Source organism: Pocillopora damicornis, chromosome 14 (genome assembly GCF_964200805.1).
Source record: "Pocillopora damicornis chromosome 14, jaPocDami1.2, whole genome shotgun sequence".
NCBI classification, from domain to species: Eukaryota; Metazoa; Cnidaria; class Anthozoa; order Scleractinia; family Pocilloporidae; genus Pocillopora; species Pocillopora damicornis.
In genome coordinates this window covers 16,287,996-16,311,334 of record NC_142683.1, presented here as the reverse complement: position 1 = coordinate 16,311,334, position 23,339 = coordinate 16,287,996, and the positions used below count along the sequence as shown (strand labels likewise).

General features: G+C 38.0%; 2 protein-coding genes across 2 annotated transcripts; both read left to right on the top strand.

Annotated features, from left to right (window-relative positions):
- Positions 1-3,078: 3,078 nt before the first annotated feature.
- On the top strand, positions 3,079-15,760 carry LOC149034733 (uncharacterized). The gene is made up of 5 exons (XM_089194469.1): positions 3,079-3,226; positions 4,220-4,381; positions 4,643-4,720; positions 11,082-11,149; positions 11,632-15,760. The coding sequence occupies exons 1-5, from the start codon at positions 3,130-3,132 to the stop codon at positions 15,040-15,042; spliced, it is 3,816 nt and encodes a 1,271-aa protein (XP_089050595.1). The 5' UTR covers positions 3,079-3,129; the 3' UTR covers positions 15,043-15,760.
- A 6,175-nt stretch (positions 15,761-21,935) lies between these two features.
- On the top strand, positions 21,936-23,339 carry LOC149034732 (uncharacterized). The gene has a single exon (XM_089194442.1). The coding sequence runs from the start codon at positions 21,948-21,950 to the stop codon at positions 22,788-22,790; it is 843 nt and encodes a 280-aa protein (XP_089050568.1). The 5' UTR covers positions 21,936-21,947; the 3' UTR covers positions 22,791-23,339.

Here is a 23,339-nt window from a genome sequence, read left to right as displayed (position 1 = left end):
AGACAAGAGCAAGTTGTGAAAATGTTATCGATCTAAAGTGCTGTGTCCCTGCTTAGTCTATTTTCTTAGAAGAATATTTTGTGAGAACCGAGAAAACTGAGTGTTACGAGATAATCTGAAGCCTTTTTCCTTTTTATTTTGATTATAAACTACCGTCTTCGTGTTACATCCTGTTCTCATTATAGAAATTGAAAGAGGAAGCAGTTGTCACAAACACATGTTTCGAGGGGAGATGTAAAACGCTCCTTGCTTATTAAATGATACAAAACTAAGCAGGTATTTTCAGTCAGAGAAAAATTTAAGGCGACAAATCAAAATACAAATTCTTCATTATTTGACTTCTTTTGAAAAAATGTAGGTTATATTAAGAACACAGCGTAACTGAATATTTATCAGCACACTTGTGGAAAATGAAAATAAGCCTAAATCCAGCTCGCACATACATTTTGGAATAAATGATCGTCTTCTTTGCTCTTTTTTTTGTCCTACATAAATTAACGAGTGAATCACATGCTCCTCGTTCTTGTTCGTCATAACTCGAGTCGAAAATTTTACGAAAATTTGAAATGAGATTACCTAATTGCATTTGTTTGTTCCACATAAAATCATGAGTGCATCACGTGCTACCCGTTCGAGTTTTTCATTGAAGGCATTTTGGATGGCGAATATTTATCTATTAGTTTAGTTTGAAATGACAAAAGGATATTGTCTAATATGAAATAAAGAAAACATTACTATTAATCCGAGTCATTACGTTAGTGCCATACCCCCTGACTGTGGTGTACTCAAAGTTCTACGGAGCATGCCCGAAGGTGTTAGGTTGAAAAAACAACATGGCGCGATCGGTAAGATGTAAAGATCGTGTAGATTATTATTGCGTCTAAAGGCAAAAGGAAATATAGACCTGGGGTAAAATTGTATCAAGTGGAATGACTTGTCAACAAGCGGAAATCGTCGAGCAGAGTTTCGCGTATTATCATTATAATTGTGCAGAGTTGCAAACAGTGGACTGCTGATTTTATGACGAGCGTATTTGCGTGTACACTATAACAACTCCCATTTGAATTACCTACCTTAAAATGCCTGGCTAAATTTCCAAAGTGGCTACCAAAACAATGAAAAAAAGTGCCGATGCGGCGAGCGTTTTCTATATTTTTCGCCTTGTTGTGACACATATTGGTGAAAATATTTGAAGGATCTTTAATGAGAACCTTTAAAGATCTTCAAAATTCTTGCTTAGATCTTCAAGGATCTTTCATTTTCTTGCCAGGATCTTCAAGGATCTTCAAAGTTCTTGTCAAGATCTTCAAGGATCTTTCATTTTCTTGCTGCTGTTACAAATTATATGAACTTGCAACATACAGATGATGAATAAATATTGCTTCTTACTTCCTGAAATAATCATTTGAAATTCGCTCGGTAATGTAAAAAAAACAACAACAACAACGCGAGTAATACATATATATCCAAATTCTTTCATCACAGGAAAAGTTGTAGAACCTGATAGCATCTTAGGGACGGACCATTAGATTTTTGATGCGGGACGGGGGGGGGGGGGGAAGGGGAGTGTTGGGGTGTTGGGCAATAACCCCCGAAAAAAATCGAGCACGGGCTCAATGGAAGAAAACAAATCGTGCAATTGGCAAAACACCCCCCCCCCCCCCTTACGCATCAAAAATGTAATGGTCCGTCCCTAAGGTACCTTTTACATTATTCCAAAATGGGTTTCATCCTGGAATGAAATGAATTTCATACCGCGTTTAAATGCAAGATAGTTTAGATTATAAAAACAATTAGTATAAACAAGTATTTACGTCCCTTTTCTATGCTTCCCTCGCTCCTACAGAGGATTCATACAGATACGAGTGTCGTACCAAAATAAGTGTTTCGTTCTGGAATGAAAACCTCAATAAACTCATTCAGAAATGACTCGTTTCGAATAATTTTACTCTGGTATCATGTGGCGACCGGGATGAACTCTTGCGTAAACAAAACTCATTTCGATATCGTGTAAAAGGTCCCTAAAGGTCCCTGCTTTGCTTTCCTGCCAGAACACTATAAATTTCAATAGCGTTGAAGCAACAGCCCGCTTTGAACTGCTACGCTGCCACTGAAACAACGATTAGTGACCACAAAAGTAACATATTGTAATACTGTCAATTCAACATAAACAAAAATCTTCACACAGGGTAAATATTCATTTGTGTTAGTATCAATTATTGCGTGACTAGCTTCTCACATAACTGGGATAGGGGAAAACACATCGTAAATACCCAAGCGTAATATAATGACCGAAACGGCTTATTGGTCTTATAAAATCATAAATAAACTAGGTAAGAGTGTTATGTTAGATTTTTTTTACAAATTGTAGTGATTTATGCCTCGATATGTCAATAAAAGGTGGCGACAAGTAGGCACACCATGTATATTTCATTGTCGCTAGCAAGTAAATTTTGCCGGACTTTGAGTTCGTCTCACGATAGAACAACACAATTACACAAGAAAATTTTTACAGTAACTTAATAACCATCCTTTTGCTTTTTAAAAGCTAGAAGCTCAGTAGATTCTGTCATATCGGTCACTGTCAAAACTGTCTTTGTTTTGATGCTACTTTTCGACATAGAAAAAGTATGTCGGACAAAAATAATCAATAATGTCAGGGGATTTAGTTTAGATGATAAAACAAAGGATTATGCCGACAGAAATACCGGAGGTCAAGTAAATTCGCTACATGAGGTCACACAACACGGGTAATATTCAGAGCGAAAATTTGCATATTTGAGCGGTCGAACGAAAAAAATCATTTCTCAAAAACTAAAATATATTTTCACCAAAAAACTACACCACAATTATTGGGACATATTGGGCTACAAAATATGGATGTAGGAAATAAAACGAATTTGGGCAACTTGCCCACGTTTGTCTGATGCATGTTAACATTAGCTCTTAATTGGTTTCTGATTTTGTGTCTATGTATCCCTCCCATTCTCAGAAGGGAAAAAATATTTATTTTGCAACTGGGTAATATGTTGGACTGATGTTTATAACCATTTTCAATCACCTTTTTTTCAGGCCAGGATGACTTAAAAGAACAACTTTTTAAGAAGCATCAGTCTTCTTACAGTTGCTATGGCTACAGGAAGAAGTTCAATTAAAGTTCCATGTGAAAATGAAGACTTACCTGACAAAGAAAATGCACCAGATTTTGACGAGGACACTTTACGAGGTGAGCTAGGTTCAACTTCGGCTTCAGTAATTGTTAGAACAATTTCTAGTCTATCAGTTTCAAGAATGCCAGCGGATGTGGAAAAGGATATATATAGTGTATGACCGCTTTAAAGGATATTTGGCCAGTCATGACTCTCTTCTATGATTACAAGATGCTGTCATTGAGAAGATCTATGACACAGAAACCTTTGTTATTTTCTTTTCTAACAGTGCAGAGTAATAACACAAAGTTATAATAAGTTAAGACTTTATTTGATCATCATACAACATCCTTTGAGTAAGTTTGCATCATAGGTACCATCATCATCATCCCCATCATCTTTCTATTTTAATGAAACATGATCACCTTGAAACCTTCAACATTCCCTCCTTTCTCCTCGAGCAACCCACAGGCATTTGATCTTCATCCAAGCCAAAGAGGGTGGGCGGAAGGGGGCTTAACCCTGCCTGACTGGCGTTAGGGAATTTGAATAAAAACTGTCACATCTAATTTCCAGTAGAGTACAAGTGTTAATTATCATTGAATATGGAGGTGTTTAAGACAGATAGTGTACTTTCACTAACAAATGGCTCAGAAGAAATAAGGCTTCAAGGTCTAGGTTTTAAAGCTTGGTCAATTAGTTTTTAAAGCTTGATTAATTAGTTGAAAGTGAAATTGCTAATTATTTCGCCTTTTACATAAGATTGTGTGGGGCAATTGAACATTTTATTAATTTTTCCCAGGGAATAGGAATTTTAGGAAACCTATCTCCAAAATCTCTCATCTCCAGGGGTTTGCCTCGAATTAAAGGATGCTTATAATTCTCATCATTATTCTTACCCATGTTTTCACCTACATTGTTAGCATCATCATAACTATTGAAAATCTGCAGATTTGAAATCTCCAGATCTTGGCAGCTCTGACTATACACGAATAATTATTAACTACGACCACAGACTTTGACACCCATTTTTTAATTTTTTTTCGAATTATTTTATTTTTTCTTTGCATCCACAGCTGATGTTTATAGGAATGAGGGTAATGAGGCCTTCAAGAAAGGAGATTTCATCAATGCTATTCATTTTTACACCAAAGGAATTAAAATCAACTGCAACGAGAAAGAACTGAAGGCCAAACTGCTCAACAACAGGGCAATTGCACATTCTAAACTTGGTAAGATGATGAGAGCTTTAATATGCCTTTTTTTTTCTATTTTGAAGCTATTAAGTTGCCAGTAGTAGTTTTCTGAAAAAGGTGATGATTTTGAATGCATGCCCGAAAAAATTTACATCTTATCTTGGCCTCTCAAATATACAAAGAAGTAACCTCTTACCCCAGATATCAACGAGCATCACAAGTTTTTCCCAAAATTATAGTAATGGTAGTTGGTTTGCAACGTGTATGGCTAATCAGAGATATTTATTTCAATAACAGGAAATCACCAGGATTCACTAAGGGATGCAGAAGCAGCCATTGAGTTAAATCCAACTTTCCTTAAGGCAATTGTGAGAGGTTAGATATGTTAGCTGTGCTATAATAATAGTAATAAAAAAAGAACTCAACACTCTAAAGTTAAATGAGGTTAAATGGAGTTCAATCTTGTCTCAATTGACTTTAATTAAGAGGTCGAGACCACCCTGATGTACGTTTGAATCCAGCTCTTGACTGCTACGCCATTACTTCCATTAATCATGATGAGAATATTATTTTGAACGGGATGAAGAACTCAATGCGGAATGCAAAGCAAAATTTCAGCTTGAATATTTTAGTTCCTTAAGTTCAATGAGTCACAGGTGTCAGATATGTTAAGAGCGTGTCCACGAGAGCACCGGAGAGTCGTGCTACATGCCATCTTACCGATTTCAATGAAACTTTGCCAGTTTAAAGGGTCTACCTCAAAACTCAAAAGACAAACTGGTTTCTGTTTTGTTTTTTTTCTGGGGGGAGATAGACAACCCCCCTTTTTTTTCTTAGTTTTCACCAAGAAAATCGCTTCAAATAGGTAAAATGTATGAAGGTCTTACTACGATGGTATTTAACTAATTACTTTGAGGATTTGCACACATATTTTCACATCCTTAGTTAATGTCTGCTGCGAGCATCAGTCAGTTTGATTGACGGCTTGTCAGTCAACAGAGGCAAATATACGACTGTGTTTTTAGACTTTTCGACTCATCCAAATATTTGACAACTTTGAGGTCAAATATCTCCCGTTGCCAGAAAGCTACAAGACTAATCTTAATTACCCTTTATAACCCATCATTTCATCTCTGAAAATCATCAAAAAATCTTTGGGTACTACCGTATTTTTGTCTTGGATGCCTTTTAAAATCTGCGATTGTGACAAGTTTCTCTTAACTACACCTGTCACGCACTTCTTGCTCTCGGCGATCACTTGACCAAATAAACCTACATTTTTTAGCTCTTTATACAAGATAGTTGTTAAAGAAAGGTAAAAAATGTGAAAAACGTTCGAGATTTTTTGTAGGAATGGAAAATTTCACGTTTAGAGAGATGCATGTAGACGAAAAATCAATGGGAAAATCGTAGCGTTTCTTTCTTCAGTCGTTTATTACTTTGAAGATTTGCTAAAATCAGCAGATATGGCTTTTGTAGGGCACAAAACATTCATTAGTCTATAATTTGATTGTTTAGCATCATCATTGCTCATTTTAAGAGATTTTAAAGTCACATGCTGCGTGTTGGTTGATATTACTACATGTTCCAGTGTACTACAACTTCGGCTTTTACAGACGAGAAATTCTGCGCTCTCGCTCGCGAGCAAATATCAATAGTTCTATCGGACTAAAAACTGTGCTTCTACCCCGAATATAAAATTCAAATAGTGTTGTCGTTGTCACTTACCGCCATCGAACATTTCCATGCAGAACTCCGTTAAGCTAACATCTGTTGTGTGACCCGAAGACTCTCCGTAGGAATTATTCAAGCGCGTTGTTCATGCTCTCTGCTAAATAACAATTTCAGAATAATCTGCAGATCTCTATGATTATTTGCCTGCTTCGATTGTAAAATATCTGCATATTTTTTTCAAGCACTCTATTACTACATATAAATCCACATCTCTCTAGATCGAGTGTTGCCGCGTTTAATTGCGTGACTTGTAAAATTTTAAAATAAGAATGAGCCAGCAGTAATTTGACGAGTAGGCTTCCTGCAAATCTCCCTTGATGAAATCCCAGGACATAGCCAGTTGTTTTCGTGAGCAAAGACAATAAATGTGAAAGAAAAGTGAGATGGAAATGTCTTTTGTTTTAAGCTTAATAGCAGCTGTACCCTCTCCTGCAGTCTTCGTCTAAATTTTGCAAGGTCCCTCCTTATCTTCTGCCTTGTTCGGTCAGTTTCGAATTCTGAAGCTAGATCATTGGCAACGGCCTCTCCATCCTCATTCATATTTACAGAGGGGGACCTCATCAATAAACCAATTTTTGTTACGGCAGATAACCGGCTGAAGTATCGAGCGATTTGCTGCTGTATCAACCGGTCAGTCTTAGACAACATTTCTGACTGGTGTCGTCTCTTAAACTCTCTCGATATTTGGGAAATCACATTAGAGGCGGTTGCCTTACTAGTTTCCTCCCTTGTCCAGCACACATCTAGGAGATAATTCTCTGCTTTCTGAGAAAAGGTGGCTGTTTTTTGTGTTTTCCAAAGAGCCCATCCAAAGTCCACTTGGCTAGTTAAGGATTGTTCGTCAGAATTTTTAGCTGAGGTCCGACCTTGAACGTAGCCATCCCCTATAGAATGGCAAGCCGGTCTTAGTCCATTTCCTGTTGATCTTATCCTAGGCGGAATTTTTTTGTCGGCTTCACTGTGTTTGTCTTTGTCAAGGTACATTTGGATGGCAGCCAATGACTGAAACGTCCTGTTCCACCTTTCTTTTAGCAAGAATATCTCGCTTTCTTTTTCCGTCTATGACGGATTGGGTATAGTTCTCGCGATGACCCACGTTCAGAAATCTGTGCACGTTGCTGATAACCACCCGCTTCTACGATTAGTTTGCTGAAGGGTTCTAATGTGATGAGCCTAGTGAGACCCTGAGGTGCTTCAAACTGTGCCAGTTGGTCTGCGCTATAAACTTGTCGCAGTTCTTAAGTCAGAGGGAGGATCGCCCACCTCTATCTATGTGAGCTCCTCTACAGTACCTGCGTATCCCTAGCAATCATATGATATAAAGTTCATCTCAGTCACAAATCACCAGTTAGGAAAACTGATGTTCAGATAAGCGCTCTTCTTGCCCTTCTTCCTTATTCATTGCCGACTCTAAGATAGCAGCTACAGTAAGCGTTCAATTTAGGTTTACAGTCACCTTGCCGCTACCAGGAAGACTCGCCACCAGCTTTGATTTCTTCTGCCATCTGCAGATTCATCTCTCTCTCACTTTATGTCTCCGATTTTTATGAGGAGGATACTGGCATTTACGAACCCGAAGGTCTGAATCTCACACCAAGTGGTGCACGATATTTGAGGTACATCGTGAAATCGCGGCCTTCGTAATCTCCAAATAAGCCAATACGCGCTAGAATAAGCTCCATCTCGGACGAAACGCATGTTTGGGATACATCGACATCTCTCAAATGTTTTTTTTAAGCTGTATACCCACGAATTTAGAAGTATGAGCTGTTGCCGTCCCTGTCCAGCGCGAGAAAAATAACATTTGGTTCTACAGTTAGTTGCAAAGGAACAAGACAACTGCACCATCTTGACTTTATCAATTCGAGTGTTAGATTGAATTGAGGGCTTTTTAGACACTCGATTTCTTATATGGCATCACTATGAAGACGTAATAGAACTGATACACCTACACTACATAGGATTAAAATGTCTGTTGCGCTGTTGCGAGAAGGAGGAAAATATTACTGCAAGTTTAAACTCTTTTTAAAAAGAGTTTCAGAGACGTTTCAGAGATGTCTATCTTTGATCGGCTGTCACAAAAAAATGACCCCCACTTAAATTTACTAGGAAAAATGAACTTACCAACTCCTTGTTGAAAAAATTGGAATTCATTTGACCGATACGCCGGTTGTTTCAATTTTGCTTTTTCCTCGGGCTGCTATAAACAGTTCATAAATTGACTAATGAATAAAATGTTTTGAAATACCGTTCGGAATTTGCCTTTTTATTCTGCGTGCAAATCAAGGGTACACAAAGTTTTTAAAACATTTGACTAGAATTTCATGGAGTTCACCTCGATAATTTTCGTCGGCCAGAGTCAAGACGCGCCAAGGTAAGGGACATCGCCCTCCAGTAAAATAATTTTCCAAAGAATAAACGTGGCAAGCGTGAGGAAATGCACATTTTTTTATCATTGTGATCAAAGCTCAATGATGTACCTAAATTGGTACTTACGGTATCAAACCATCGATTATGACAGGGTGAGCTTAATTTTTCTGTCGAGGTCGACGTGACTTCACATTAAAAGCGTTTTTGACGAAACAAACTAGTGAGCATCACTGCACGAACTGAGAAAGTAAAAACTTGTATTTATCTCCCACGCTTTTCGTCTGACAATAGTAGACTTCATCAAGGATTTTTTCAAGTAGGGTAAATAAGCTTGCTCATATACAGATAGTAAATATGTTTTCTCTTTGCTATTGAAGCCAATGGATAGAATTGGCCAGGTGCGCCTACGGTGTTATACATGCGTGACATTTTCCGGACGTTACATGTACGAGTACGTGATCCGTTTGAGGGTCACAGATTTAGGGTAAATATTTCACCCCTCAACATCACGCAATGTCTCTAGTTTATAGAGGTCTTAGAACGTTTCATTATATGGAGCTGCCTTTTGCGGGTAGAAGGCTACAAGCGAGTTTCTCAGGCGTAATTGCCTTTGATTTCTTAATTGATGTTGTCGCAAACCTAGTTTTTGGGAGTCACGAGACAAAAAAAACTTATGAGGACGTAGTTTCATGTTCTAATGGAAATAAATAGCAAATAAAAACACATTTTCTTAAGAAATAAAGTCACAAATGACGGGGGTTCTCCGAAACAAATAGTGATAGAAAAGGATTTCAGTTCTGGTCAATATTGACTTTTCACGGCCTACTTCCAAATCTGAGGGAACGCACTGAGGGAATAAAAAAACATAAATGTGTGATAATGCAAGCAAGAGAATGAAAATCCAAATGAAGAAAAAGGAGTAAACATAGGAACCCGTGTTGCAGCGTGTAGATATCTTTCGAGCCAGACCTACAAACCTAAGCCCGACACCACCCAGAGAAACTCGAAAGAGTCCTGTATATGAACTAGCTCTATCGTGCACGCAGGAAAGGCCATGACAATCAGCGAAAATAATAGCAAATGCAAATGATATTTGCAGTCAAAAAACAGAAAAATAAGATAACAGAAGGATTAAGAACTTTCTAGAAGTATCTTCTTGAAAAAAAAAGATGAACAATTTTTACTTCTCATCAAAAGTCACGCACTAACCCTACCAATACTATTTCTATACGTGGAATTTCTTGATGGTGGAAAGTGGAAAAAACATTTTCCAGTCTTATTTTCTGGAAACATGGCGTAGTTAATGAATTTATGGGGCTATTGATATTTCCTATCAAATAAGGGGGGCAGAGTTTCCCGTCATGCGCGGTATGGAAAAGCCGAAGTTGTTACACTCGGGAACTTGTACGTCAACAAGCAGGCGACATGTGACTTTAAAATCTCCTCTCCTGTTACAGTTTCCTTATTGTAAACTGTGCGATAATGATAATAGACGATCAAAGTATAGGCTAATGAATGTTTTGTTCTGTACAAGAGCCCTATGTCCTGATTTTAGCAAATCTTGAAAGTAATAAACGACTGAAGAAAGAAACGCAACGATATTCCCATTGATTTTTCGTCAACATGCATCTCTCTAAACGTGAAATTTTCCATTCCTACAAAAAATCTCGAACGTTTTTAACATTTTTAACCTTTCTTGATCAATCATCGTATATAAAGAACTAAAAAATGTAGTTTTATTTCGTCAAGTGACCGCCTAGAACAAGAAGTGCGTGACAGGTGTAGTTGAGAGAAACTTGTTACAATCGTAGATTTTAAAATGTATCCAAGACAAAAATACGGTAGTGCCCAAGGATTTTTTTGATGATTTTCAGAGATGAAATGATGGGTTATAAAGGGTAATTAAGATTAGTCTTGTAGCTTTCTGGCAACGGGAGATATTTGACCTCAAAGTTGTAAAATATTTAGATCAATAGAAAAGTCTAGAAACACAGTCGTATATTTGCCTCTGTTGATTGACAAGCCGTCAATCAAACTGACTGATGCTCGCTGCGGCCATTAACTAAGAATGTAAAAATATGTGTGCAAATCCTCAAGTAATCAGTTAAATACCATCGCAGTGAGAGCTTCATATATTTTACCTATTTGAAGCGATTTCATTAGTGAAAACCAAGAAAAACCGGGGGGTGGTCTATCTCCCCACGGAAAAAACCAAAACAGAAACCAGTCTGTTTTTTTTTAGTTTTGGGGTAGAGCCTTTAAACTGACAAAGTTTCATTGAAATCGGTGAGATGGCATGTAGCACGACCGCCCGGTGCTCTCGTGGACACACTCTTAAGTCACTATCTAGCTGTTTTAGAAAGAAGGATCAGGACTTACCTAACTCTTAGTGTTTTTGTGGGAGTTGTTGATCCCAATTTAAGTGTTCTTAGAAGTTTCAGTTGTCTATAAAGCTAAATAAATCTAACTGAAACCCAATAGGGCCTGTTTATTCTTTTCCGTTTAGTTTCTTTGTTTTGTTTTTTTTTGTCTTTTTTTTTTCTTCTGGTCTGAAATGATTTCAATGGTTTCAGGTTCTTTTCTCAGAATTGAGCTACAGTAATAGTATGCTTCTTTGTGTTGTTGCCTACAGGAGCCGCTGCTTGTGTTGAATTGAAGAGATTTGAAGAAGCAATCAGTTGGTGTAATAAGGGACTAGTTGTATCCTTTGAAGGAATCGTTCATTTTTAACCGCGGGTATAAAAAAAAAAGTTTCCATAATTTGATGTTTCAAGGGAGAAAATACAAAGAAGGGTATTAATTATGATGGGAACTTCTCAGCTCATATACTTTAAGTGTGTGTGATTAAAAATATAGGAGACGTTATTACCTCATGACTAATGAAATTACTCCTTTTAGCCAATTTGACTTAGTTCTACTATCCATACCAATAACTGTTACATTAGTTTAAATAACCCTTAAATTTCCAGACCAAATTTGTCTAGAAACGATAATAACAAAGTAGTTTGCGTTTAAAAAGCAGCAATGTTTTTATCATAACAAGGTCACCCTTTATCATCCCTCTTGTTCAGAGGCTTGGGAACCAAGCACGCAAATGTTAAAATGGACTATTACATATCAATATGATCAGAAACATAATCTTTTTTGTTTTTTCCACATTTTTTACCCTTAACATAAAAAAGATTGACAAAAAAAATAGGATCTTGTTGTCATTAAGACTTCAGTCTGTCAGCGAAGTGGGAGATAAGTCCATGGAGGAAAAAGATCCCATTAGTCATGACCATGGTAGTGCAAGTTCAGGTGATGTCAAGAAAGTCATAGATCTCTATACTCGGGGAGAAGAAGCCATAGAGTACCTCAACCTATATCTTAAAAAAGCTAAAGAAGTAGGAGACAAGCATGGGGAGGGTAACGCTTATGGCAGTCTTGGCAATGCTTATCACCGTCTGGGTGATTTCAAAAAAGCCATAGAGTACCACACCCTACATCTCAAAATAGCTAAAGAAGTAGGAGACAAGCATGGGGAGGGTGGTGCTTATGGCAATCTTGGCAATGCTTATATTAGTCTGGGTGATTTCAAAAAAGCCATAGAGTACCACAACCTAGATCTTAAAATAGCTAAAGAAGTAGGAGACAAGCATGGGGAGGGTGGTGCTTATGGCAATCTTGGCAATGCTTATATTAGTCTGGGTGATTTCAAAAAAGCCATAGAGTACCACAACCTACATCTTAAAATAGCTAAAGAAGTAGGAGACAAGCATGGGGAGGGTAACGCTTATGGCAGTCTTGGCAATGCATATCACCGTCTGGGTGATTTCAAAAAAGACATAGAATACTACAACCTTCATCTTAAAATAGCTAAAGAAGTAGGAGACAAGTATGGGGAGGGTAAAACTTATGGCAATCTTGGCAATGCTTATTTTAGTCTGGGTGATTTCAAAAAAGCCATAGAGTACCACAACCTACATCTTAAAATAGCTAAAGAAGTAGGAGACAAGCATGGGGAGGGTAAAACTTATGGCAATCTTGGCAATGCTTATTTTAGTCTGGGTGATTTCAAAAAAGCCATAGAGTACCACAACCTACATCTTAAAATAGCTAAAGAAGTAGGAGACAAGCATGGGGAGGGTAACGCTTATGGCAATCTTGGCAATGCTTATGGCCGTCTGGGTGATTTCAAAAAAGCCATAGAGTACCACACCCTACATCTTAAAATAGCTAAAGAAGTAGGAGACAAGCATGGGGAGGGTAAAACTTATGGCAATCTTGGCAATGCTTATATTAGTCTGGGTGATTTGAAAAAAGCCATAGAGTACCACAACCTAGATCTTAAAATAGCTAAAGAAGTAGGAGACAAGCATGGGGAGGGTAGTGCTTATGGCAGTCTTGGCAATGCTTATATTAGTCTGGGTGATTTCAAAAAAGCCATAGAGTACCACAACCAATATCTTAAAATAGCTAAAGAAGTAGGAGACAAGCATGGGGAGGGTAACGCTTATGGCAGTCTTGGCAATGCTTATCACCGTCTGGGTGATTTCAAAAAAGCCATAGAGTACCACAACCTAGATCTTAAAATAGCTAAAGAAGTAGGAGACAAGCATGGGGAGGGTAAAACTTATGGCAATCTTGGCAATGCTTATATTAGTCTGGGTGATTTGAAAAAAGCCATAGAGTACCACAACCTACATCTTAAAATAGCTAAAGAAGTAGGAGACAAGCATGGGGAGGGTAACGCTTATGGCAATCTTGGCAATGGTTATCTCCGTCTGGGTGATTTCAAAAAAGCCATAGAGTACCACAACCTACATCTTAAAATAGCTAAAGAAGTAGGAGACAAGCATGGGGAGGGTAGTGCTTATGGCAATCTTGGCAATGCTTATATTAGTCTGGGTGATTTCAAAAAAGCCATAGAGTACCACAACCTAGATCTTAAAATAGCTAAAGAAGTAGGAGACAAGCATGGGGAGGGTAAAACTTATGGCAATCTTGGCAATGCTTATTTTAGTCTGCGTGATTTGAAAAAAGCCATAGAGTACCACAACCTACATCTTAAAATAGCTAAAGAAGTAGGAGACAAATCCTTTGAGGCAATGGCCTACTCTTCACTAGGATGCGTTTTTGAGTTGCAAGGTGGACTGCCAAAAGCCGTTGAACATTATCAAGCTAGCATAAACTTATTTGATTCCTTGAGAGTACTTCTAAAATCTAAAGATGAGTGGAAAGTTAATTTTCGAAATCAGCATCAAAAGGCGTATACGGGTTTGTGGAGAGTTCTCGTAGAACAAGGTAATGTAGATGAAGCCTTATTTGTTGCTGAGAAAGGGCGAGCTCAAGCTCTGACCGACCTCATGGAATCCAGTTTTTGTGGTGGAACAAGTCACCACAGGGGAGAAGATGAAGATATCACAGTTTTAAAAAACGTTCCATCAAACACTGTCTTTCAGGCAGTGGACGAAGCTAACGTCAATCTTTGGGTTGTTTCCGAAGGAAAACAAGTTCAGTTAAGACAAAGTAAACTCAAAGGTTTTGTTTCAGAGAATAGTGGAGTTAGCCAGTCCTTTGAGTCGTTCATTCTCGGTGTCTATACACAACTTGGTGTTCGTTCTAATGTGAGATGCGAGAATAGATCTTTGGATGCTTTGAGGGGGAGCCGTTCAAAAGTGGACGAGGAAACTAAAGAAGACAGCCCTCGACCTCCCATCCAACAAAAAGAATGCTTGAGCACTTTGTATGATACCGTCATGAAGCCAGTGGCTGACCTGGTTCAAGGGGATGAGCTAGTCATTATTCCCGATGGACCCCTATGGCTTGCTCCTTACGCTGCATTGAAGGATGGTAATTCTAAATACCTGTGTGAATCGTTCACAATCCGACTCGCTCCATCGTTAACAAGTCTTAGACTCATCGCCGATTGCCCAGATGATTATCACAAAAGCAGTTGCGCGTTGCTTGTAGGAGATCCATGGGTAGCCGAGGTTACTAACAGCGAGGGAGAGAAAGTCCTCGAGCAGCTTAAGTATGCTAAAGAAGAAGTAGAAATGATCGGAAAAATTCTGAATATCACGCCAATCACAGGCAGTCAGGCCACGAAACGTGAGGTGTTGAAAAGACTCAGTTCCGTTTCCTTAGTTCACTTTGCGGCACACGGATGTATGGAAACTGGCGAAATTGCTCTTACACCTGACCCAGACCGAATGTCTACTGTGCCAACGGAGGAGGATTACATTTTAACAACTGGAGAAGTGCTGAATGCTCAACTTCGGGCCAAACTTGCTGTGCTTAGTTGCTGCCACAGCGGCCAGGGCGAAATCAAGGCTGAAGGTGTGGTTGGCATTGCGCGCGCTTTTATGGGGGCTGGTGCTCGCTCTGTTCTGGTGTCCCTGTGGGCGATTGAAGACGAGGCTGCTCTTGAGTTCATGAAATACTTTTATCAGCACCTTGCAGGAGGTAAACGAGCAAGCGAGTCACTGAACCTGGCCATGAAAAGCCTCAGAGAATCAGACAAGTTCTGCGACATCAAACACTGGGCGCCCTTTTTGCTGATTGGAGATGACGTCACTCTTGACTTCATGGCAAAGGAAGAGAAAATTTAAATATGAAATCACATAAATGAAAACTTTTTATGTCATCTCAAAATGAATGACGCAGGAACTTGGAAGGTTTAAATGCTTCTCTATTTTGGCGCTTTTTGGCTATTTTTCATGACTTTTCACTTTTTTGTTAAATGGAACTTGAGATGTGTGACTTTACTTTGATGAAGAAATAAAACAGACTATTTCAGTATATTTTGTTCAATGGAATTGCTATTTTTTTACCTTTACAAATTTAGATGCTTGCGAAGAGAACAAGATGCAACAAGGCTTTTGTTGTTAATGCCTGAAGTTGTTGAAGGCGACTACGAGGTTTTCGTTTCGCCAAAAGGACACTCAGATCTATTCGTTTATTGCAATCAGTTGTATGGGAAATAATTTGAAGGTTTTTTTCTTGTACACAACCAGGAGCTTGTCCACAGGGTTTTAATTACGTTGATACTCTAAGCTTTTGATAAGCAAAGAAACAGTTTGTCATTTGCAAAAGGTGGCGAAATTTTAATTTAAAAAATTTGATTTGCAAAATTCGCAGCCATATGTGAATTGATCTTAATGGTTTTTCTACGTCATAAATTACTTTGTTGCAATTTGCAATTATCTTTACAAAAAAATTGATTATCATTTTCAACTTTTTTTCAATTCATTTTAATGCAATCCAATTCCATCAGTGCCAAGATTGCCATTCTAAGCTTAATTTGAAGAAGTAATCATCAGAGATGATGTTGTTGGTGTTGTTGAATTTACTGACCATATGTTAGAGACATTAGACCTACTCTCAGGGGTGTGGCCAGCCTCTAGTCCCGTGGGCCCGGCCAACAATTGTTTTCCGCCCACTTGACTTTTCTAATATGACTCTTACAAATGTTGAAACAAAAATTGAAATTTCCCAGGAAAAAGGCCTACAACAAGTCAAAGAGCTGACTACAACGGCCTGCTTTCAATCAAACGAGTTTGATGAATTTTAGTCCGTTTTATTAAACACTCATCTGTTTGTTTTAAAAAACCACGACAGACAAATTGTCCATGTAATCTAAACAAGGAAATAGCGAAGCAGAGTTTAAGTTAAGTTTCCATAGCTATGACTTTTAATGTATGTGACATGGAATTTGTTGTTTCTAGTAGGAAAATGTTTACGCTAATAAATTAGGGAAACAGTTGAAGTAAGCCATGTAGTCCTCGATGGGAATTATTCTGGTGAAAATGTTTATGAATGAATGTAAATGTAGTCAGTAAAAAGGTTGACGGCTTCAGGATAAAACTTGCATTTTTTTGAAAATTTCCAGTTCAAATTTTTTTCATGGCTTTAAATTTACCTTAGTATAATTTGAAGATGTCGGATGATATCTTTCTTAGATTTAAGAATTTATACTTAGGTATTCCGAGCACGCTTTGTGATTAGAACCCGTTATGTGGTCAAAAGTTTAAGGTATAATGTATCACGGCTGTTTTAAAAGAAATTTTTGTAAAATCAATCTTAATTTTTGGCAGGTTTTCATAACTACCATTGGTATATGCTGGTATAAAATGTAATAGTTAACCTTGCACATGGTTGAATATGATGTAACGTAGGATTTTAACAACAAGCTGGGACAGTTTTAACGAAATATGCCTTTTTAATGTCCGTGTATTTCGTGTGAAGTGTTTTGATGCTATTTGTATTTAAAGTTGAAGCTATTTGTCCATTTACCTTAGTTTATACATTAACTCATTAACTCCCAAGTTCTGAAGAAAAATTCTCCCAACTGATAAGAATGTGTTTCTTTGTCGCTTCATTCTGGGAATTCGATGAAACATAACGTTTCTAGTGAAAAATAATCCGCTAGTTTAGATTTTCTCTAATTCTTATTGACACCATGTTTGTCGGTGCATTAATTTTGTGAGGAGAATTTAAGTTATGATCAGTCTTGGGAATAAATGGGTTCATTTTAGTGTCTCCGTTCAGCGCGTACTTTACTTAATGCCTTGAACAATTTATTGCAGTTTGTATTGTACTTTTTTTTACTTTTTTGTGTAAGAGAAATAGAGAGTGTATAAAATACAAAACTGCGTTGATTTTCATTGTCTGTCTCCATATTCTAGGGATTCACGTGAGATGTAGAGAGAACAGATCCTATGGGGACTTCAATGCTTATTTTGACCCGTCAAGTTGATAATCTTTGCAGCTGACAGTGTACTGACCCACTTAACAAACGCTCGCCACCTCTTCGATTGTTTCTCTTTCACTGTCTACCGTTCTCCATATTGTCACACGATTTTGAATGCCGACGGACGTGTTCATACTGTTACCTGTGTGCGCCCTTTTTACCTTTATCCTCACACAAGTTTTTACACCTTTTCACATTTGCGCATCTCTTTTTTCTCCTTCCTTTGGTTCCTTCCCTTTTTTTCATCGTACTTTTCCTTTATTCCCATTTTTACGCGCACTTCTTTCATCGCCCTCAACTTTATTCTTCTACGCGCTTCATTAGACGCGACTATCTCCTTGTCTGTTTCAGTTTTCATTCGTCTCGTCCTCACGCAACGTCAGGTCTCTTACAACTCATATACCTCCTTACTTCCCCAGAGTAGTTGTTATTATGCTTATTTTGTTCACTTTAGGATAGTGTCCTCTTAGCATCATTTCTGGTAAAATCTCAGTTTTCTTTTCGACTCATTCCCAGTCCACATGGTCTCTCAGTTTTAAGTCTCACGTGCCAGTGTTTGCTCTCCTCAGTCCTCTCATCATAGTAGCAGCTATAAAACGAAAGAGCTCCCTCCAAGTCTCTGCGACATAATCGATACATTTTGTTGGAAACGAGTCCTTCAATGTCCAAATTAAGGCTTCTCTCTATCATCTGATTGGGAATGGATCAAACTCTCGCCCAGGGTCCACCTACATCGCGAATCCAAGATGGCAGCAGGCCAATCCACAGACTTCTCCGAGTCGATAGCCGCCATCTTGGATGTAGACGCAGAGAGGACCTTGAAAAAGAGTTTTGAATAAACAAAAATTAAGAAAGGTTAAGTTATTGTAATGCTTCCTAAGAGGTAGTCGATAACAGCCCGAGAGATTCATTATGAGCAAACACGTTTCGTCGGTTATTAGACTCCATGTCTCCTTACGTTGTAGAATAAACTCCTCGAATACGGACGTCTTTATGCCCCTCTTCCCCTCCCTTAAATAGCAATATACATCCCTCTACTGCAACTTTTATCATAATACAGCACAATACAACATTATACCCCTGAGTAGCACTGTAAATCCGTCAAATGTAGTAACTGTGCAGCGCATCACAACAATATGAACCCCTAAATAGACCTGTGCTTCCCTCTACTGAATTTTACATCACCATACAGCGCTCTATAAACTATTGCTCCAATTTGGCGCGAAAATAATTAAGGATATTTGTCCGCGGACATTATCTATTCCAAGATGCCAAAACTGTGAGCTTCGAGGGACAGACAATGTCCAAGGACAAGTATCCGAACATATTTTCGTGCAAAATAGAGGCTATTGTGATTTTTATCCTTCAACTATTTTGCAACGCTCGTGAAAAAATCTTTATGAACAGCTCACTGAATTGAATTAAAGTTTAAACGAAGGCTTATCGAGGTGGACGTAAGGTTTACAAATCGGGGAATATCGCTTGCGTGATATTCTCGGATATCACCCAGTATTAGCTGTGGGATATTTAGTTACTAGCTGCGTTTACACCAATTGCTCGCGGGCAAAAATATTTGATGGATCATAAAAAGCAACATGCACCCCTAGATAGCACTTTACTTCTCTCTTCCGCAATTTACATCACAATACAGCGCTATGAAAATCTTTGCGTCGTTTAAAGAAAATACAGCATTTTCCAGCGCAGTCATGACTCGTCTGACGTGAAGACACAGAGATGGCGAGTTGATTGAGGCTTTAAGTTTCAAACTCTTAAAGGCGGGAAATATTTTTAAAACAAAATCATTGACGAACATCACTATTAATTCTGATTAATGTAAATTCGATTTACGTTTACTTTAGATAGTAAATTTTACTCCCATTTTGCCAATCATACAAAGAAATCAATACACTGAACAATAACTTCAACAAGACACAGCTACACAGTTGTAAATCTCCATCCTCATCCTCAGTAGAACTATGCTATTACAAAGGTGGAATAATCGCCGAAGAATAACCGCGCTTAAGACCTTCCTATATACCAAGGAATTCGTGCTACTGGATTCGACATTTTCCAGTAACCTACTTTCACATTTAACGTGACGTTCAGCTAAGATCAGCGAACTGTTTCTTTTTTTCTTCATTTTAAACGATTCCAATCCTAATTGTGGTATCATATTTGCATAAGAATGCTAATGTCAACTTGAAACTCTGCATTCATTTTTTTTGATGAAATGAAACACAACAAACCAGAGATACCACGTACTTAAAACACTAACCGTTTAAACATTTTCTTCCACATGACGCTCTTAACGGGCTCAACGAGCTGCCAAATTCTCTTAAAATCCGTTTTCGTTCGTGTGATAGCTTGACTTCTATTTCGATTTGACAGTTCAGTTCGACAGTTTGACTGTTAAACCTTAAATGAAGATTTGTTGTCATACCCTGTGATGATGGATGATGGGCTAAAAACTCTGACATCATCTCTGCAAAACGTATGTCTCTATATCGACCAAAATCTCGACTTGTTGTTCACACTAACTGAAAAGGGAAAAATTCCGAATTGCTGCTTGTAAAAAAGTTGCCATTTTGTAGAGAAAGAGCAGATCTACCCTGTCTCCACTAAAAGCCTTAATACTAAAATAAGTGTTTCGCGCGTGAGTGAAAATCGGAAAATTGTTTAGCTTTTTGCCCGACAAGAACATACGGGCGACAAGTTAACGCCTCAGCTATAAATTTGCATTCTGAGTATGGTAATTGTGTCTTTGTACTACCAATTAATCTTCTGAGTTGTTCCCCTGACATGTCTCGAGCCTAACATTGTCGCCGAACAGTCTCCTTCGGCAATTGGGCCTCTGGGCATCTAACCTTTCTCTATAGTATTGGCAAATGGCATATGATGATGAGGTATTTTGAGGTGCTATTACTCTTATTAATTAACAGATGTTGTAGGAATAGCTATCAGCGATATTGATGGGAAACCGCTAATTTTCAAGCATAATTAAAGTTCTAATATGCAGTTATACGCCATACTTGTATAATTGGAAGAATTTATTTCGTGAACTTTCCTTCATTCTTCAAACCACTAATTTTCTAATATTTATGCGGTATTTTCATAATTTATTCATTACAATTTCGTGCAAATGTAAAACGTAGACTAAAGCTGGCTCGATCTGTCCTCATGGGGCATCCGGTGAAAACATGTGAATCATTATATTGGTGCGGAAGAATTATATTTCTATAGTTATTCCGACATCCCTCAACGCACGAATTCAGGCGAATTTATTCATTCTAGAAGTTGTGGAGTCAGAAACTGATGTATGTCTTCATTAAACTTTTTTTGTGGCTCACGTCAAATTAATTTATGTTCGCCTCTCCTTTTCATATTTTCTTTATCAATGGATATATACCACTGTCAAAGGATTCTTCACAAAACAGTTTAATCTAATCCGAAGAGCTAATGATAGCTCTAGAACTCGAAAAGACTTAAAAGTTATTTAATTAAGGCAAACACAAGGTAACTGTTAGATAATTCTTAAGTAGTACATGTAATGTTATTCATATGTTATACATGTAATGTTTCACTATCGTCAATTTGCTTAAAGGTGAATAAACGCATTGAATTCAAAATTGATTTTCTTTAAGCTCAGCTCACTGAACTACAAGTCTGCTGTCAGATAATTAACGTGGACGCTATTTTAGTCCCTGAACTTCCTCGTTTTTCAATATATGCGTCAGCAACTGAAATTAGATTCATGAAACAGGAACGCGTTCTGTGACAAAAATCTTGGCAATAACTGGTGTCAGCCGCAAAGGTACAACGGACGACTACTGGTCATTCTGATTTTTCGGTCATTGCTAACGTAGTACTTGTGGTCATAAGCATCATCCTAAGCAGACCCCTGCAAAAGTTTCACCAAAACTGCCGAGACCTGGAGATTTTCGCTTAAAAAAACAACATTGGAGTAATATCAAGGTGAGAAAAAATATATTTTTGATTTAAATGAAGCCTTTTGAATTTTCTGAAACACATTTGTAAGTGCAATGACAGCTGAATGTTCCTAATAAAGACAAAATAACCTTGACTTTGCTCTCTAAAATAATGACTAAATATTTAGAAAGCAATCATATGATTTGAGTGATCAGTTCTGTAATGTCTACCCTGAAACGGCGTTTAAAAAATTGAAAACCATTTCTAGCTTCCGCACAGAACTCACGTTGTGCTTCTTCTGTTGTTTCGCTGCTCGTCTTAGTCCTTTACAATGATAAGCTTGTTTGGGACATAAGGATTAGTTTTTTTTTAGCAAAATAACTGGCCCAGCTATGACTACCATATTTACCGGACCAGGTAGGAATTCGCATCAGCTGATCTTTTTCTACTTTTTTTTTCTCAGTTTAACACAGAGAACTCTTACACAATAAACTTTCAGCACCTTAGCTCTCTCAAAGTTCAGAGCCCTCTTACTTCATAACTTTTTCATTCAGTACGATGGTGTTGTAGTCTTCACGGCTTACTGTTATGAAAAATTCCTAAACTACACAGCATTGAATCATTGTTGTTAAGTGCTTCTTAATAATTGTGTGCTGAATATATTACGCACCTATCAAAACAACATTTCCATTTACTATGAAGCGAAACTAACGACGTACATCTAAAAAGTTCTGCTTTGATTCCTTTTTATCCCTCAGTATTGATCAAAGGATCACCAGTTTTTAAGGAGAGATCAGTGTATTGTATTTCAGCAACGAAGTGATTGAACGAATATTTATGGAAGATTTTATGATGACAACCCGTGTGGACATAGACGAGCATGCATCACTCCTGCACCGTTCAAGCTATTACCTGCCTCTTCCAAACGAAGACAGGCAAAACAAAAGATCCATCAAACTGTGGGCTGTAGGCTTTGCCTTGCTGTTACTATGGAATATTGGTGGCCCATGTGTGTACATGATTCGCAATGTAAATTGTTTCAAAGACAATTCCACTGTCTATTTTTGTGAGAAAGGCGCAGTGTTTCCATATTCCGAAGAACTGGTGATAACATGGCTTGCTACGCTCTCTGTTTTCACAGTCATCATCATCTTGGCACTGCAGAAAGTTCCAGATTTTCTTGGATACAAAACCATCCTACATCAGCTGAAATTCCTTCCTTCCTATTGGACTCTGATGATTCTTTTGTTTGTATCCTTGACCAGATACGTCAAGCTCGCTATATCTGCCAAATCCATCAATTCCTGGATGATATTGATGGGTTTGGCTTTTAATTATATTCTAAGAACTATATTTGTTGGCTACTTGAATTATACACAGTTGAATTTTCTGAAGCGTCAACATCCCAATTATATCTTTGTGTTGTCAAAGCTTTCCGTGCTGGTGTTATTTGCCATCTCTCTGATGAACTTGCTCGCCACCATTTTGGAACTTACTGTACAAGTTCATAAGGTACATCGGTCTACTGGAGCACAACGCTCGGTGCATTTTGAAATGATAAATGATCTTCTGCGTGACTTTGGTACAACCACTTTCAGATTCAAAATGACGAGTTTCTTTTGGCAGAAACTTTTCATTGATGATAAGAATATTCTCTCTAACCAAGCACCTTTGCAGTGATAACATGGATGATAGAGCAGTAAAACAGAGAGTGTATAGATTGGTGGGAGTGACGGCCTCTTATCCCATTTGGCACAATTTTCGATTGAGTGTCGAAAGTAATCGGAGATTTGTTTCGATTTGTTTCACCACGCTCTATGATTGGTCCAGGAAACTCTCGCTCCCTTCGGAACCAATCAGATGCAACTCTAAACCCAATCGCAACTTGTACCCTCACGTGTTTCCGCGACTTTTGCAGTTTTGCTTGGTTTTACTTTAAATTTCTATCGGTTCTTTGAGATAATTTTCTTACCTCTGATTGGTCGATGTAATAACTTTGGCATTGGTTTTAAGACACTCAATCGAAATGCTCTATTAAGAATTCTATAACTTCCTCTCTATACGAACGACAGAGAAAATTGCTCCAACGAATTGCAAATAGTTTATTCCCTATCTATCGGGTTAGAAATGCACATGGCATAATATTCTGTGTTTTCGTGTCTCCAGCGAAATTTTTAGTTAATTCTTATATGTTCCCTTAACAAATAGAATCGTGACGCAACGGGAAAG

Bases quoted from the DNA above. Each gene is read 5' to 3' on its own strand.
- LOC149034733 (XM_089194469.1), top strand. From the start codon at position 3,130: ATGGCTACAGGAAGAAGTTCAATTAAAGTTCCATGTGAAAATGAAGAC. The intron at 3,227-4,219 runs GTGAGCTAGGTT...TTTTCTTTGCAT, and splicing joins TGACGAGGACACTTTACGAG to CCACAGCTGATGTTTATAGG. The intron at 4,382-4,642 runs GTAAGATGATGA...TTTCAATAACAG, and splicing joins AATTGCACATTCTAAACTTG to GAAATCACCAGGATTCACTA.
- LOC149034732 (XM_089194442.1), top strand. From the start codon at position 21,948: ATGGAAGATTTTATGATGACAACCCGTGTGGACATAGACGAGCATGCA.